The sequence below is a fragment of the Hemiscyllium ocellatum genome, chromosome 30, assembly GCF_020745735.1.
Source record: "Hemiscyllium ocellatum isolate sHemOce1 chromosome 30, sHemOce1.pat.X.cur, whole genome shotgun sequence".
NCBI lineage: Eukaryota > Metazoa > Chordata > Chondrichthyes > Orectolobiformes > Hemiscylliidae > Hemiscyllium > Hemiscyllium ocellatum.
The window spans coordinates 44,886,476-44,903,049 of record NC_083430.1 but is presented as its reverse complement, the minus strand read 5'-3'; the positions used below and the strand labels follow the sequence as shown (position 1 = coordinate 44,903,049).

General features: G+C 41.6%; 1 protein-coding gene across 1 annotated transcript in view; it reads left to right on the top strand.

Moving 5' to 3' along the window:
• Nucleotides 1–16,574, top strand: part of LOC132829823 (receptor-type tyrosine-protein phosphatase U-like) — a 492,619-nt gene that overhangs the window by 430,173 nt on the left and 45,872 nt on the right. The window contains exon 21 of the mRNA XM_060847187.1: nt 1,714–1,843. Within this exon, the coding sequence (XP_060703170.1) occupies nt 1,714–1,843 (130 nt within the window). The remainder of the gene's footprint in view (nt 1–1,713; nt 1,844–16,574) is intronic.

The window sequence follows — 16,574 nt, the reverse complement described above, 5'->3', positions numbered from 1 at the left end:
GTTAAAGCATAGGCCAATGTCACTCAGTAGCCAAGTCACATTTTTCCATGAAATAATTCCCAAAAATCACATGTGTGACACAACAAGTGGTTTCATAAATAACTTCAATTCGCATCAATTTCAAATGATCAGTTTAACATATGTTCTGAAACATTAGGGCCACATTATAGCCCAGAACGTGGACCAGGAGATTAGCCAATCAGAAACCATGATTTTCCATACAAGCAACATATTACAAAAATTTAACTTTCATTGATGAAGTCTCTTTTTTGTGAGGTGCTTTTTAGCATCTCTCAATATTTTCCTTTAACATCCTTAAAAATTGTAAAACTAAGATATGCTTCTGATCCAGGGACTGGTTACTACCTTCTGGTTGTTTGTGACAGATTTTTAAGTAAGTGTCAGATGACTAGTTAACCTTAGTTAGCATTGCAATCAAGGCTTCCATTGTCATTACCCCACCTTTGCGTTCATTCCCTTCCCAGAAGGTGACACTAGATTACAGTCAATGTGGGAGTCACACCTGGAGTCAACTCCCAAGGGCATCTACTGAGACTATTTTAACAGGAGGGGAAATTTGTGCAGTGCACATTAGCAACAGGAAACTTCGTCTATTTGGAGATGAAGTCAAAACTCGATACAGACAAATTATATTGAATGTAACACTAAATGGGCTAGGGTGTGGCACTCTGGGAAAAAGACCTTCTTTGCTGTCTAGGAGAAAGTGAGGACTGCAGATGTTGGAGATCAGAGCTGAAAAATGTGTTGCTGCGCTTTTCCAGCAACACATTTTTCAGCTTCTCTGCTGTCTCCCAAACAAATAAGATTCTCAAAACTTTCCTTCATTAAGGCACTGCAGTTTGGTTTTCAAATGTTGTTATCAGAATCTTTTCCTTTCTCAATGTTCTCCAGCATCTCCCCTGATCCTCTTTGCAGTGGCTTCCAACAGTATTTCAAGATTTCTTCTATTCTCGGCAGTGATTGCCCTATCCCTTACCATGCCTGCTGAAGGATCTACCAGTCTTCAGCAGTTTCTTTGAGCATTGTCTTAGAGTTCTAGGTAAAAACAATGACTGCAGATGCTGGAAACCAGATTCTGGATTACAGTGGTGCTGGAAAAGTACAGCAGTTCAGGCATCATCCGAGCAGCAGGAAAATCGACGTTTCGGGCAAAAGCCCTTTATCAGGAATAGGAGTTCTAGGTCTGGAACAGACCTGATGAAGGGCTTTTGCCCAAACGTCGACTCTCCGGCTCCTCGGATGCTGCCTGACCTGCTGTGCTTTTCCAGCACCACAGTCTCGCCTCTAATCTCCAGCATCTGCAGTCCTCATTTTTCACCTGGAACAAGCATTGTGCATACCTCTTATCCCTGGATTGGATATTAGTCTCCGAGGACTTCAAAAGACTGGCCTTTATGACTGAAATCCAAATAGATCTTCTTAAATTTGAAAACCTGCCCCTGCAAAGCTTCAGCAGTGTTTTTTTAAAGAGGATAACCAATCTGAAGCTGTTGTCCGATGGTCTGCAGTCAAAAACACTATTATATTCCCTGATTTAATAGTACTTCTATGGAGTCATACATCCCATGTATGTAAATTTCTCTTCATCAACAGAGTGTAAATTCAGTAAAATGAATCATATTTAACAGCATTGAATTGCAAACAAGTTTGAGCTTTATAAAGATTAAATTTGGTATTTTGTCTATATCATAGGTCAACTGCTGCAAATACTGGCCTGATGACACAGAGAGTTATGGAGACATAAGTGTTGCTCTCATTAAAACAGAGGTTCGAGCAGAATATACTGTCAGAATCTTCTCACTTCAAAAGGTATGGTTCAAAGGTTTATTCCTCTGCTGAGCAACTTCATAAAAGTTCAGCATTTTAAAGTAAAAATTGCCATATGTTTTGGCATGTTTCTTGTAGGGTTGCAGGGTGACGTTTGTGCATACAAAAGAGGAGCTAAAGCTAGTCATTCAGACGCTCTTACATGTTCTGCCAATCAATACAATCATGACTGTGCTGCTTGTGTTTCAAATTCCACATTCCCATCTATTCCCAATAACCTTAGATTCTTGTTAGACAAGAGAATGAATCTACTTCTGCCTTAAAAATATTCAATGACCAAGATTCTACACCTGAGATAGAATACTCTAAACTCACATTAAAAAAATCCTCCTCATCTCTATCCTAAAAGGGTAATCACTTTTAGCTCTGGTCTCAACCACAAGAGAAAATATCCCTTCCACATCCAATTTTTCAAGACCCACACATTTCCATCCAGCCACCCTTCATTCTTCTAAACTTCAGCCTATCCTCATAACATATCTTGCTCATTCCAGGTATTAACCTTGTAAATCTCCTCAAACTCCCTCAACACTTTACATCCTTCATTAACAAAAGAGACCAAAACTGCCCACAAGTTTTTGTCTCACCAATGCCCAGTTTAACTGAAGCATAACATCCTGACTTTTATGTTCAACTCCTCTTGTAATAAAGGATGGCATGCCATTAGCTTTCTTGATTAGTGTATCTTCATACTAACATTTCTTGATTCATCCGCTGGAGCACTTCAGAATTCCACAGTCATTCTCTACTTAAGCTTTTCTTTCTTTTTTTCATTCTTCCTGCAAAGTGAATGGCTTCACATTTTCTCACATTGTAGTCTATCTGTCAGATTTTGCCAATCCATTCATCCTTCTATACCTATCTGCAAAGCCTTTATGTCTTCTTCATAACGTTTTTCGACCCATCTTTGTGTTGTCGGGGAATTTATCAACCAAGCCTTCATTTCCTTCACCTAAGTCATTAATGTAAATTGTACATTCTAGAACTCGTAAATGCATCATGCTGAAAGCCCACCAAATGATTTTAAATGGATTTCCAGTGTAATTCTTTGCACATTCTTGACTATTTAATAAATTATTTCTGTAAGAGGCAATTTCTTCATTTACCTTGAAGTACAAAGCTAAGTAGAAACACTTGGAAGTTTCACCAGTGTTTACTCATACATATGCAATTGATATAAATGTTCCACAGGGAAAAGTGGATTTTCATGAGTTGTTGCATACTTTGATTTCATACACTTTTTAAATGGATGTTACATTATTTGAGTGTACCAAATACATATAATACAGGCGATTCTATTCACCCAATCGTGGTCAAACTCCATCTCTGATGTTTGAATAGGACATTAATATCGTCCCATAGGAAGGAGAGGAGGTAAACTGATGGCCAACTGCTATGTCTTTATTCTTTAAGGACACCTATTCTTTACTTACTGGAAAATCCTATCTGATAACTGCCCCAATGTAATGTGTTAAGACACAGAGACAGACAGCCAAATCAAATCAATCTACCTTTTCCTGTATTAAAAACACAGTAAAATTAATGTATTTGATTACTCTCAAAATTATTCCAATGCTTCCGAACTAGACTTTGTCAATAACTGATACCAATCACCAAGTTTATAGCTGAACAAAAAGACAATTTATTAATAATACAGTAGCTTTAGCAGAGCATAGTTAAACAACAACATAAACTAATTCATGTCAATATTTTTTACCTAATCTTCTTTGATTCTAGCCCCCACTGGACACAGTTAGTGGATAAATCAAAAAACAAAGAGGGATATAATTGATCAGTTCACTTAAGAAGTCCCCATTATCTATAATTTCACAAGCACATAAAATTGTACCTTGTTTAGTTTCTGAGGACACCAGTTAATCGAAACAGCTTCCAGTGGGTTCCAAGGAATATTCACTTAATTCTTAAGTACTAAGATTTTTATAACTGAACTTACAATGAGGTGATAATAGGAGAATAACCAGAGAGCAATCAGTCTCCTTCCCATTGCTTTAGCAGCCACAATCCATCTGACAAAAACATGCAGCTCAAACCAGTTCAAACTTTGGTTTCTCTTTCGTAGATTAGTTGACACTGGTCCTCCTGAGATGCCCTAGTTAATATCTAAACATCTGCTATCTGTTTGAGCATAATACATCTCTGGGGATGAAATATCTTTAGACATCTTTGAACAAGAATCCATCTGCAAATAACTTCCAGACTTGGCCACATAAGCAAATATTAATTTATTTGTCCCCTCTTTTTTTAAAGCAAGCGGCTGCTCACAGTACAAAGGTCAACTTCAGTTCTCCACTCACACTCTACAGCTCCAAGCCAAAATGATAGGAATAAAGATAAAATAATGAAAGTCTCCACATATGGCAATGTCTCAGTGTATCTAAAATAACTCCAAGGAAGCAGCTATCCCTTCGCCAAGTCACATTTTACTTCCGTGTGCACAGTACATAGACTCTGACTAGCTTGTTCAAAGCTGGTCTCTAGAATGAGGAGAATCTCAGAGCCTCCTGTTTGTCTGTCAGCCAGGACTCCCTGACAGGCCCAGTTTGACCATCCCAATCAGGGATCTCATAACTTGATGAGAGCCACATGACTCTCAGTCGAATCATTGCACCCCTCCCCACTTAAGTCCAGGGATGTAGGTTTGTTCTTTTTCTTGTAACTTTCTCTGAGACATTTTTGTCTCAGGTCAGATTCCTCTGACTCAGACACGAGTAGCGTTTACTGAACTATAGCCCATCCCCTGTGCTCAGAGAGTCTGAGGAGTGTTTCCTCCTATTCTTTAGGCAGTAACGGTATCAAGGCTGTAACATTGGCTCTGAGGTTTCTTCAATGTGAAACAGACAGGGATAACTCATGCTTTCTGACAGCCTTTCTGGCTGTTTTGAGGAGCCAGGTATGATAAGTTCCTGTCCCATTTGCGAGTTAGCAGCTTTCATGTGATCCATATGTTTGTTCAGGACTGCCTCACCCAGCCAAACCTTGTATGTCACGGATCTGGCTTTGCTTAAAACTCGCTACATACCCATGCAAGACTAGTTCCATGGTTTCAAAACTAAACTTCATCCCCTGAAGTAAACTGTCTCTCTCCTTTAGAGGAGGCATGTAGCTGGCAGTGGCATTCCTGATGCTGTTTCATCCTCCTCCAAATCTGGGAATATCAGGTTTAATTGGAGTGCAGTCTGCTAGAGGTATCCTTGTAGATGCATGAGAAGTGGTCCTCTAATCAAACAGGAGGGAGGACAATTTGATATCGAGTGGAGCTGTAGGCTTTTCTTTAAGTCTGTCTTCAGTGTTTGGATTGCTCTTTCTGCCAGACGATTGGAAAATGGATAGTATAGAACTGTCCAAACATGCCGAGTGCCATTGAACATTAGAGAATACTCAAATTCCCTGCTGGTAAATGACTTCCCATTGATTGTGACCAGTATTTCCTGGAGCCCGTATGTTGGAACTGATGCTTGCAGCTTTTCGGTCATCATTCCTGACTTTGCCGAATGAACTCTATGCATATCCAACCATTTTGAATGGTCATCCACAATGACCAAGAACACTGAGCTCAGGAAATAACTCAGAGTCAACGTGTTACCAAGTCCAACGTTTGCCCGGCCATTCCTGCAAATATGAGGGAGTTGCTGGTAGAATTTTTTTGCTATGTTGGCATCTAATCCTAGCCAACAGGAATAATATCTCACCAACCTCTTCATTTTGGAAACTCCCAGGTGACCTTGGTGGAGTTCAGCCAGTATTCTTCCTGTAACCCTTGATCTCCTTGATACTCAAGAACATATCCATCTCAGTCTTGAGTATGTTCAGTGACCTGGCCTCCACAGCCTTCTGTGGTAATGAATTCCATAGATTCACCACTCTCTGGCTGAAGAAGTTTCTCCATATCTTTGTTCAAGGTCTTCCCTCTACTCTAAGGCTATGCCCTCAGGTCCGATTCTCTTCTATGAATGGAAACATGTTCCCAACATCTACTTTATCCAGGCCATTCAGTATTCTGTATGTTTAAAGTGGATCCCCCCTTTCTTTCTAAACTCCATTGAGTATAGACCCAAAATCCTCAAACGTTCCTCATATGTTAAGCCATTCATTCCTGGGACAATTCTCATGAACTCCACTGTACACAGTCCCCAGTGGAGCCTAAAACTGGACACAATACTCCAAATGTCGTCTGACCAGAGCCTGATAGAGCCTCAGAAGTATATCTCTGCTTTTATATTCAAGTCCTTTTAAAATTAATGCCATCATTGCATTTGCCTTCCTACTTATTGACTCAACCTGCAAGTCTACCTTGAGAGAATTCTGGACGAGAACTCCCAAGTCTCTTTGCAATTCAGATTTCTGAATTTTCTCCCCATTTAGAAAATATTCCGTGCATCTATTCTTCCTGCCAAAATGCATGACTTCACACTTTCCCAGTTGTACTCCATCTGCCACTTCTTTCCCCACTCTCCTAACCTGTGCAAATCCTCCTGCAGCTTCCCTACCTCCTCAATGATACCTGTCCCTCTGCCTGTCTTTATATCATCTGCAAGTTTAGCCAGAATGCTCTCAGTTCTTTCATCTAGATTGTTAATGTATAAAGTAAAAACTTGCAGTTCCAACACTGAGCCTTGTGGAACACCACTTAGCACCGGCTACCATCCTGAGAAGGAACTTTTCATCCCCACTTTCTGCTTTCTGCCAGACAGCCAAGCCTCTATCTATGTTATCACCTTGCCTCTATCACTATGGACCCTTATCTTACTCATGTATGATACTCAAGCGTGTGTGGCACCTTGTCAAAGGTTTTCTTGAAGTCCAGATAGATAACACCTGTTGGTTCTCCTTGGTCTAACCTGCTTGTTACTTCCTCGAAGGATGCTAGCAGATTAATCAGGCATGACTTCCCCATGATGAAACCATGCTGACTTTGCACTATTTTACCATACACTTCCAAGTATTCAGAAATCTTACCCACGACCGAAATTCGGCTAATCGGTGTGTAATTTTCAGTTTTCTGCCATGCTCTCTTTTTAAACAGTTATCACGTTAGCAATTTTCTAGCTTTCTGGGGCCTTCCCTCATTCTAGCAATTCCTGAAAGATCACCACTAACACCTCCACTATCTCTTCAGCTATCTTCCTTAGAACTCTGGGGTGTAACCCTATGTTGGTCTTTGTAAGCTTCCCAATCCTCTGGTTCCCCCCGTCCTTCGCCAGATTACAGGCTTTCTCTTTTACTTTAATGCTATCGAGGACTTCCTTTATCAGCCATTGTTGCCTCATCCTCCCTGTACCATCTTCTTTCTCCTTGGGATGAATCTCTGAATTACTCCAAGAAACTCCTGTCATTGCTGTTCCACTGTCTTTCCCACTAGGCTCCTCTCCCAGTCAATTCTACCCAGCTCCTCCCTCATTCCTCTTTAGTTGCCTTTATTTTCAATTCTGATTGTGATGACCCTTTTGCTTCTTGCATCACCACCAACTTTTTTGTTTTGTCAGGATGGGATCTTTTTGTGTCCACAGTCAGATATTGTCAGCAGTGACTGGAAGGGTATGCAGGAGGTTTAAAACCAGAATGGACACTTCCAGTGAGTGCCGCCATCAGTGGTATATCTACCAGTGGGAAGTGGCTTAAGACATACTCAGTTGCCATTTGACCACCCAGACAGTGTTCCAACTTGTAATTGTACACACTCAGAATAAGAATCCAATGCTGAATTCAATCAGAAACTATAGGTTGCACGGCCTTGTCTTCATTAAACAGACCTAACAGAGGTTTCTGATCAGTTACTATTACTAATTTACATCTATAGAGATATTCATGGAACTTTCTGACACCAAAGATGACCACCAAACTGTCCTTCTCTATCTGGTCATATTTGCATTCAGAGACAGCCATAGTCAGGAAGCACACATTATCAGGCATTCCTCTCTGTTGGGCCACTGGTGAGTCTTCACTACCACAATACCATATGGAGTGGCATCGTATGTCAGTACGACATGTCGCTTGGGATCATCGTGGGCCAACATCTTAGATGACGATAGCTGCTTCTTCACTTCCCTCAAGACTACTTAGAGTCATAGAGGTGTACAGTATGGAAAGAGAACTTTGGTCCAACTCGGCCATGCCAATCAGAAATCCTAAATTAACCTAGTCCCATTTGCCAGCACTTGGCCTATATCCCTTTAAGCCCTCCCTAAATATGTACCCATCCAGATGCCTTTCAAATGTTGTAATTGTACCAGCCTTCACCACTTCCTCTTGGCTATATGACAATTTCCAATGCTGAACCTTTTCAAGCATTAGTCTAAGGCTGTCAAGATGCAGGCCAGGTGACATATGAATTATCTGCAATAATTCACCCACCCAGGGAAAGATTTAAGCTCTGGTACAGATGTGTGAGTGAGGGCCCCCTTGAGCACCCTCACTTTATCTTCCAACGGGTATACCCCAGTCTTTACAACTCTGTAGTCCAAGCAGGCCACTTGAGGTGCCTGGAATACACATTTTTCCCTCATAAGACATCAGACACACAGGAGAAACATTTAAGCACTATTCCAAGATCTTCAAGTGTTCTTCATTGATCTTCCTGTTTGTTAGTATGTCATTCAGATAAATGGCAACCTGGAGTAGAGTTTTATAAAATAGAGTTTTATAGAGTTTTCCATCATCTGCTGAAAAATGGTGCAGACTGATGAAATTCCAAGTTTCACTTTTGAATATTGGTATAAACCATCATGTGAATTAGTTGTGGCATACTTCTGAGACTCCTCATCTAGTCACAATTACTAGTCCCCATGGTTCATGACCAGCTTTGTGAAGGACAATCCCCTGCCAGTTTTGCATACAAATCATTTATTTATCAGATATTTATCCAGCTGGAAAACCCCACAAAGGTACGCTGACCCATTAGGCTTCATTATTGGCACAACTGATGGTGCCCATTCTGCAGACTGTACCAGTTTGATGATTCCTTCCCTTTCCAGCTTCCTGATTTCTGCTTCTACTTTAGCATGTAAGGCAAATGGCAAGGTGGACCTTGCAGAATCGGGAATTACTTCCTGGTCAACACATAAGATGGCCTTAGCTCCTTTGATAGCCCCTAAACCTTCCTGAAAGACTTTTAGGTATTTACTTAGGACTTCACTCAGACAGCTATTTTCTAATTGAAAAATGTTGAGCCAATCAAGGTGAACCTTTCTCATCAAATTCCACCCCACCAAGCTTAGGTCCAAGCCTTTTAATACAATCAGTAGTAACTGCACTAAAATCTCTTAATAGGAGACCGGAACCAAGGTCGTACCCTTAATCTGGAGCCAGTATTGGTTCTCAGTCTAGCCGTGGTCTTGCACAATGTAAGGGGTGAAGTCCAGAGCAGATCTTATTAAAGTCTGGTTCTGCAATCACTGACACATCTGCGCCATTATCGACCTCCATTAGAACCAGGGGACTATTTAACCAGATATTATTTCGATTGGTTCCGATTTGAATGTTACTCATTTAACTATTGCAAGCCACATCCTGGATACTAGCCTATGAGTTCTCTTACTCAAGTCAGGCCTCGTAGGCCTCCTTACTGTCTCAAGTCCACATATTAGCAGCAACTACAATGAGTTGCCAGCCTGGATCCTGAAGAAATTTTCAACCATTTCGCTTTGTTTTGAAGTTTTGCTTGGGGTTGACCTAGAGTCCCTCTACTTCAGAGATGTCCTATGTGAGGCTGTGCAGTTGCCCACATTCAAGTGGTATTATCAAAGCTCAGTCAGATAGGTGAGGGTGTCCATTTCCGTTGGGATACCCTGGAGTTCACACGTCCCATTTGCCGAATGTTTCTAATGATAAAGCAAGTCATCATGCCTGTTTGAGGTCCAGTTGGGCTTCTGCCAGTAGGCACTTTGGCACGGTTACATTGTTAATCCCATGTCCTAAATGATCTGTCATTCAGGATTTACACAAAATCACATGCCTCTGTCAGTTTTCTTAACCTCGTCAAAAATCTCAATACTGATTCCCCCACTTCTTGAACTGCTAAATAAGACCACTAGCATCTCAGAATTAGAAGACATTCAGGGTCACAAGATATTCCTTAGCCAAATCCGCCAACTCTTGAAAGTTTTTAGTATCTCATGCCTCAGTGAAAGTGAGGTTCCTAATAACCAAAAGAGCCACAGATCCACAGCAGTCAGGAGAATTATTTGTTACATTTTATCTGTCCCAATGTCATTAGCCCGGAGGAAATAATGGGCCCAGTCTCTAATGGTAGTATCAAACAAGTCAAGCTTCCCAAATAAAAGCGTGATGCCAGAAATGCTTATCCCACCTCGAAGTCAATTGTTGCAAGCACATTTTCTCCAGCAGCATATTGTTTTTTCTTGTCACCTCTGAAATAACTCCATGGAGGTAGGTTCCCATCACCAAGTCACCTTTTATTTACAGATGCACAGAATATAGACTCTGACTAGCTCAGAGATAGTCCCTAGACTGAGGAGAGTCTCTGACCTCGTGTTTATATCTGTCAGCCAGGGGTCTCTGATTAGCCCAGGGTAATAACCCCAATCAGGGATCTCATATTCAATGAGATCCACCTGGTCCTCATTCCAATCACTACAGTATTCATGGGAAAGAAATCATTTTCTCTGAGTCTACCATTGTTTATACGGAATGTTATCATTTCACTGTCCTGTGTGATTCTTTTATAACTGTGGGCCATGAGCATTTACTTTAATCCTTTCTCCTTGTTTTGCCTTATTTGTTCTGTTAATACATCTGACTTCGTGCAACCTTAATAAACTGAATTAATTCAGCTATTTTTCCTTCTCTGAATTACTTCCTCCAAATACAGTCAGATATGAGATTATTTAAGCTATTATTTTAAGTGATTTTCCCCTTTCAGTTTTCAATTTCACAATCACAACTTGTCATGAACATATTTTTCTGAGGTATGCAAGTACATATTGCTTGAGTACAATCAGCCTGCTACTCACTATGAATAGTCAAAACAGACATATTGTTTGATATGCTGCACCAGTTATTGGGATATGCAACCTCCATACATCTCACCAGCACTGAAATTCATATCACATCACTCATTTGTACAATCGTCCAAATGTCAATTTTGGATTGATAACAGCATCATGTTAGTGAAAAAGCCACTTGTGAAAGCATGGGACAATGACTCTACCAATTGATCAAATTTTTGAGATACCTTCCTCTATTGTGCACCATTCAGGGTCAAAAATAGTAGACAAAAGTACTTTCATTAGTTTTCATTAGCATACAGCATGCTAGCCATCAGTATGCAGCATAATTTCAGTAGGTCGTATTGCAGCATCAAGCTGACAGAATGAGCAGAACCCTATTCATAATTTTGCGAAAGAGGGTTAACTTGCGGTGTCTGGAACTGTCAGAAACCCAAACGTATATTGACAAGTGAATCAAGGCATTTTATAGATCATAACGGAAAGCACATTGACAGATTCTTCAACTGATATGTCAAAGACATTTGATTGCTCATTTTCAGAGTCACAGAGATGTACAGCAAGGAAGCAAACCCGTCAGTCCACCTTGTCCATGCCAACCAGATATCCCAACCCAAACTAGTCTCATCTGCCAGCACCCGTCTCATATCCTTCCAAACCCTTCCAATTCATAGACCCATCCAGATGCCTTTTTAAGTGTTGCAATTGTACCAGCCTCCACCACTTCCTCTGGTAGCCACCGACGCTCCAGAGAAAACAGCCCCAGCCTATTCAACCTCTCCCCATAGCACATAACCGCCAACCCTGGCAACATCCTTGTAAATGTGGGCGGCATGGTGGCACAGTGGTTAGCACTGCTGCCTCACAGCGCCAGAGACCTGGGTTCAATTCCCGACTCAGGCGACTGTCTGTGTGGAGTTTGCACATTCTCTCCGTGTCTGCGTGGGTTTCCTCCGGGTGCTCCGGTTTCCTCCCACAGTCCAAAAATGTGCAGGTTAGGTGAATTGGCCATGCTAAATTGCCCGTAGTGTTAGGTGAAGGGGTAAAGGTAGGGGTCTGGGTGGGTTGCGCTTCGGCGGGTCAGTGTGGACTTGTTGGGCCGAAGGGCCTGTTTCCACACTGTAAGTAATCTAATCTAAATCTTTTCTGAATCCTTTCAAGTTTCACAGCATCTTTCCAATAGGAAGGAGACCAGAATTGCACGCAATATTCCAACAGTAGCTTAGCCAATGTCCTGTCAGCTGCAATGTAACCTCCCAACTCCTATGCTCAATACTCTGACCAATAAAGGAGAGCATGCCAAACACCTTCTTCACTATCCTATCTAACTGTGACTCCACTTTCAAGGAGCTATGAGTCTGCACTCCAAGGTCTCTTTGTTCAGCAACACTCCCCAGGACCTTACCATTAAGTGTGTAAGTCCTACTAAGACTTGCTTTCCCAAAATGCAGCCCCTCGCATTTATCGAAATTAAACTTCGTCTGCCACCTCTCAGCCCAGTACCCCATCTGATCAAGATCCCGTTGTAATCTGAGGTAGTCTTCTTCGATGTCAACTACATCTCCAATTTTAATGTCATCAGCAAACTTACTAACTATACCTCTTATGCTCACATCCAAATCATTTATATAAATGTTGAAAGGTAGTGGACCCAGCACCAATACTTGTGGCATTCTGCTGGTCACAGGCCTCCGGTCTGAAAGACAACCCTCCACCACCACCCTCTGTCTTCTACCTTTGAGTCAGTTCTGCATCCAAATGACAATTTCTCCCTGAAATCCATGAAATCTAACCTTGCTCTTCAGTCTCCCATGGGGAACCTTGTTGAATGCCTTACTGAAGTCCATATAGATCACCTCTACTGCTCTACCTTCATCAATCCTCCTTGATACTTCTTCAAAAAACTCAATCAAATTTGTGAGACATGATTTCCCATGCATAAAACCAAGTTGACTATCCCTAACTAGTCCTTGCTTTTTCAAATACACGTACATCTTGTCCCTCAGGATCCTCTCCAACTACTGACATCAGTGTCAAATTAAAGTGTAGAATAGAATTTATTAAAAGAAAAATACTGTGTATTCTGTAAATCCGAAACAAATGGAGAGAAGTTTGGAGAAACTCAGCAGGTCTTGTTCCATCTGTAAAGAGAAATTGTGTTTACATTTTGTCTCTTCTCAGAAGACTCGTTACAAAGAGTCATTCCTGACTCAAAGTGTTGACTCTGTTTCTCTCTCCACAGATGTTGCCAAACCTGTTGGGCTTCTCCAGCATCCTCTTTGCTTGTTTTGGAGTTTATTAAGCTGTATTAAAAATTATTTAATGACACTGTAGCTTCAAATTTCACAAATATGTCTTTTATATATTGGATGTATCCATGGGGTAGGAGGTTAGTGGCCCATCAATCAAAGTTACATTTCAAAGATATTAGCAAGAGTTAGGCTAGAGGGAATTGCATAGCTTCACCATCTTCTTGGCTGTAAATGGCATCATTGAAACTGGACTCAACTGCCTGAGTTGCTAAAATCATGATTTCAATGTGCACAAATACGGACACCAATGGCACATCTAGATTGCCATGATATAGTGGCATAGTGCAAATGTCAATGAAATTTTCTGATCCAATATGTGGATGTACCTACTAGAGAATGTGCAAAACTTGGGAAATAATGCAGGGCAGGTGACTGAGGTGTCAGTGGGGGAGCACTTTGAGGCCAGCGACCATAATTCTATTAGTTTTAAAATTGTGATGGAAAAGGATAGACCAGATCTAAAAGTTGCAGTTCTAAATTGGATAAAGGCTGACTGGGGGCAAATGTTTGCAGGTAAAGGGATGGCTGGAAAATGGGAAGCCTTCAGAAATGAGATAACAAAAGTCCAGAGACAGTATAGAACATAGAACATTACAGCACAGTACAGGCCCTTCGCCCCTCAATGTTGCGCCAACCAGTCATACCAATCTGAAGCCCATCTAACCTACACTATTCCATGTACATCCGTATGCTTGTCCAATGACGACTTAAATGCACTTAACTTTGGCGAATCTACTACCGTTGCAGGCAAAGCATTCCATACCCTTACTACTCTCTGAGTAAAGAAACTATCTTTGACATCTGTCCTATATCTATCACCCTTCAATTTAAAACTATGCCGCCTTGTGCTCGCAATCACCATACTTGGAAAAAAGCTCTCCCTGTCCACCCTATCTAATCCTCTGATTATCTTATATGACTCTATTAAGTCACCTCTCAACCTTCTTCTCTCCAACGAAAACAACCTCAAGTCCCTCAGCCTTTCCTCATAAGACCTCCCCTCCATACCAGGCAACATCCAAGTAAATGTCCTCTGTACCCTTTCCAAAGCTTCCACATCCTTCTTATAATGTGGTGACCAGAATTGTACACAATAGTCCACCACCAGAGTGTTGTACAGCTGTAGCATAACCTCATGGTTCCGGAACTCCATCCCTCTATTAATAAAAGCTAAAACACTGTATGCCTTCTTAACAACCCTGTCAACCTGGGTGGCAACTTTCAAGGATCTGTGTACATGGACACCAAAATCTCTCTGCTCATCTACACTACCAAGAATCTTACCATTAGCCCTGTACTTTGCATTCCGGTTACTCCGACCAAAGTGAATCACCTCACACTTGCTGCATTAAGCTCCATTTGCCACCCTCTCAGCCAAGCTCTGCAGCTTATCTATGTCTCTCTGTAACCTATAACATCCTTCGTTGCTATCCACAACTCCACCAACCTTAGTGTCATCTGCGAATTTACTAACCCACCCTTCTACACCCTCATCATATAAAAATGATGAACAGCAATAGACCCAACACCGACCCTTGCGGTACAACACTAGTAACTGGACTCCAGAATGAACAATTCCCATCAACTTCCACCCTCTGTCTTCTTTCAGCAAGCCAATTACTGATCCAAACTGCTTTATCTCCCACAATCCCATTCCTCCACAATAGCCTACTGTGGGGAACCTTATCAAACGCTTTGCTGAAATCCATATGCACCACATCAACCTGTTTACTCTCATCTACCTGTTTGGTCACCTTCTCAAAGAACTCAATAAGGTTTGTGAGGCACAACCTACCCTTCACAAAACCGTGCTGACTATCCCTAATCAAATTATTCTTTTCTAGATGATTATAAATCCTATCTCTTATAGCCTTTTCCAACACTTTACCAACAACTGAAGTAAGGCTCACTGGTCTATATTTACCAGGGTTGTCTCTACTCCCCGTCTTGAATAGGTGAACATTTGCTATCCTCCAGTCTTCTGGCACTATTCCTGTTAGGGTGAAAGTAAAGACTGGTAGGTGTAGGGGATGCTGGATGAATAAAGAAATTGAGTGTTTGGTTAAGAAAAAGAAGGAAGAATATGACAGGTATAGACAGGATAGATCAAGTAATACTTAAAAAGAGTATAAAGACAGTAGAGGTTTACTTAAGAGGGAAATCAGGAGGGCAAAAAGGGGACATGAGATAACGTTGGCAAACAGAATTAAAGAGAATCCAAAGGGTTTTTACAAATACATTGAGGACAAAAGGGTAACTAGGTGAGAATAGGGCTCCTCAAAGATCAGCAAAGCAGCCTTTCTGAGGAGCCTCAGGAGATGGGGGGAAGATACTAAATGAGTATTTTGCATCAGTATTTACTGTGGAAAAGGACATGCAAGGTCCACATAGGTCCCAATGACATAGGTAGACAGAGGGATAGGGATTTAAGGCAGGATTTCAGGGAGCTAGGGTGAAAGATGAGAGCTAAAACAAACAAAATTGTTATCTCTGGTTTGTTGCCTGTGCCACATGATAGAGAGGCAAGGAATAAGGAGAGACATCAGCTGAACACGTGGCTGCAGGGATGGTGCAGGAGAAAGGGTTTCAGGCGCATAGATAATTGGGGCTCGTTCTCGGGAAGGTGGGACCTCTACAAACAGGACTGTCTTCACTTGAACCAGAAGGGTACTAATATCCTGGATGGGAAATTTGCTGGTGCTATTCAGGTGGTTTAAACTAGCTCAGTAGGGGGATGGGAACCTGAGGTATAGTTCCAGTGCACAGGAGGATCAGAGTAGGGAGGGCATGGACAGGATTTCATGGTCACAGGAATGGGCTGGCAGACAGCAAGCTGGTTTGAAGTGTAACTACTTAAACGCTAGAAGTATCTGAAATAAGGTAGGTGAGCTTGTAGCATGGATAGGTACCTGGGACTTCGATGTTGTGGCCATTTCAGAGACATGAATAGAGAAGGGTCACAAATTGATGTTGCAGATCCCAGGGTTTAGATCTTTCATTAAGAATAGGGAAGCCGATAAAAGAGGGGGAAGTGTGGCCTTGTTAGTCAAGGATAGTATAATGGTGGCTGAAAGAACATTTGATGAGGAGTCATCAACTGAGGTCATATGGGCTGAGGTTAGAAACAGGAGAGGAGAGGTCACACTGCTGGCAGTTTTTTTATAGACCTCTGCAGAGTTCTATGCTTGTGGAGGAGAGGATAAGTAAAACGATTCTGGATAGGAGTGAAAGGAACAGGGCAATCATTATGGGGGACTTTAACTTCCCCAACATTGACTGGAAATGCTATAATTCTAGTACATTGGATGGATCAGTTTTTGTCCCATGTGTGCAGGAGGGTTTCCTGACACAGTATGTTGAAGTGCAGAAAAGAGGGGAGGCCACACTGGATCTGGTACTTGGTAATGAACCAGGCCAGGCGTTTGATTTA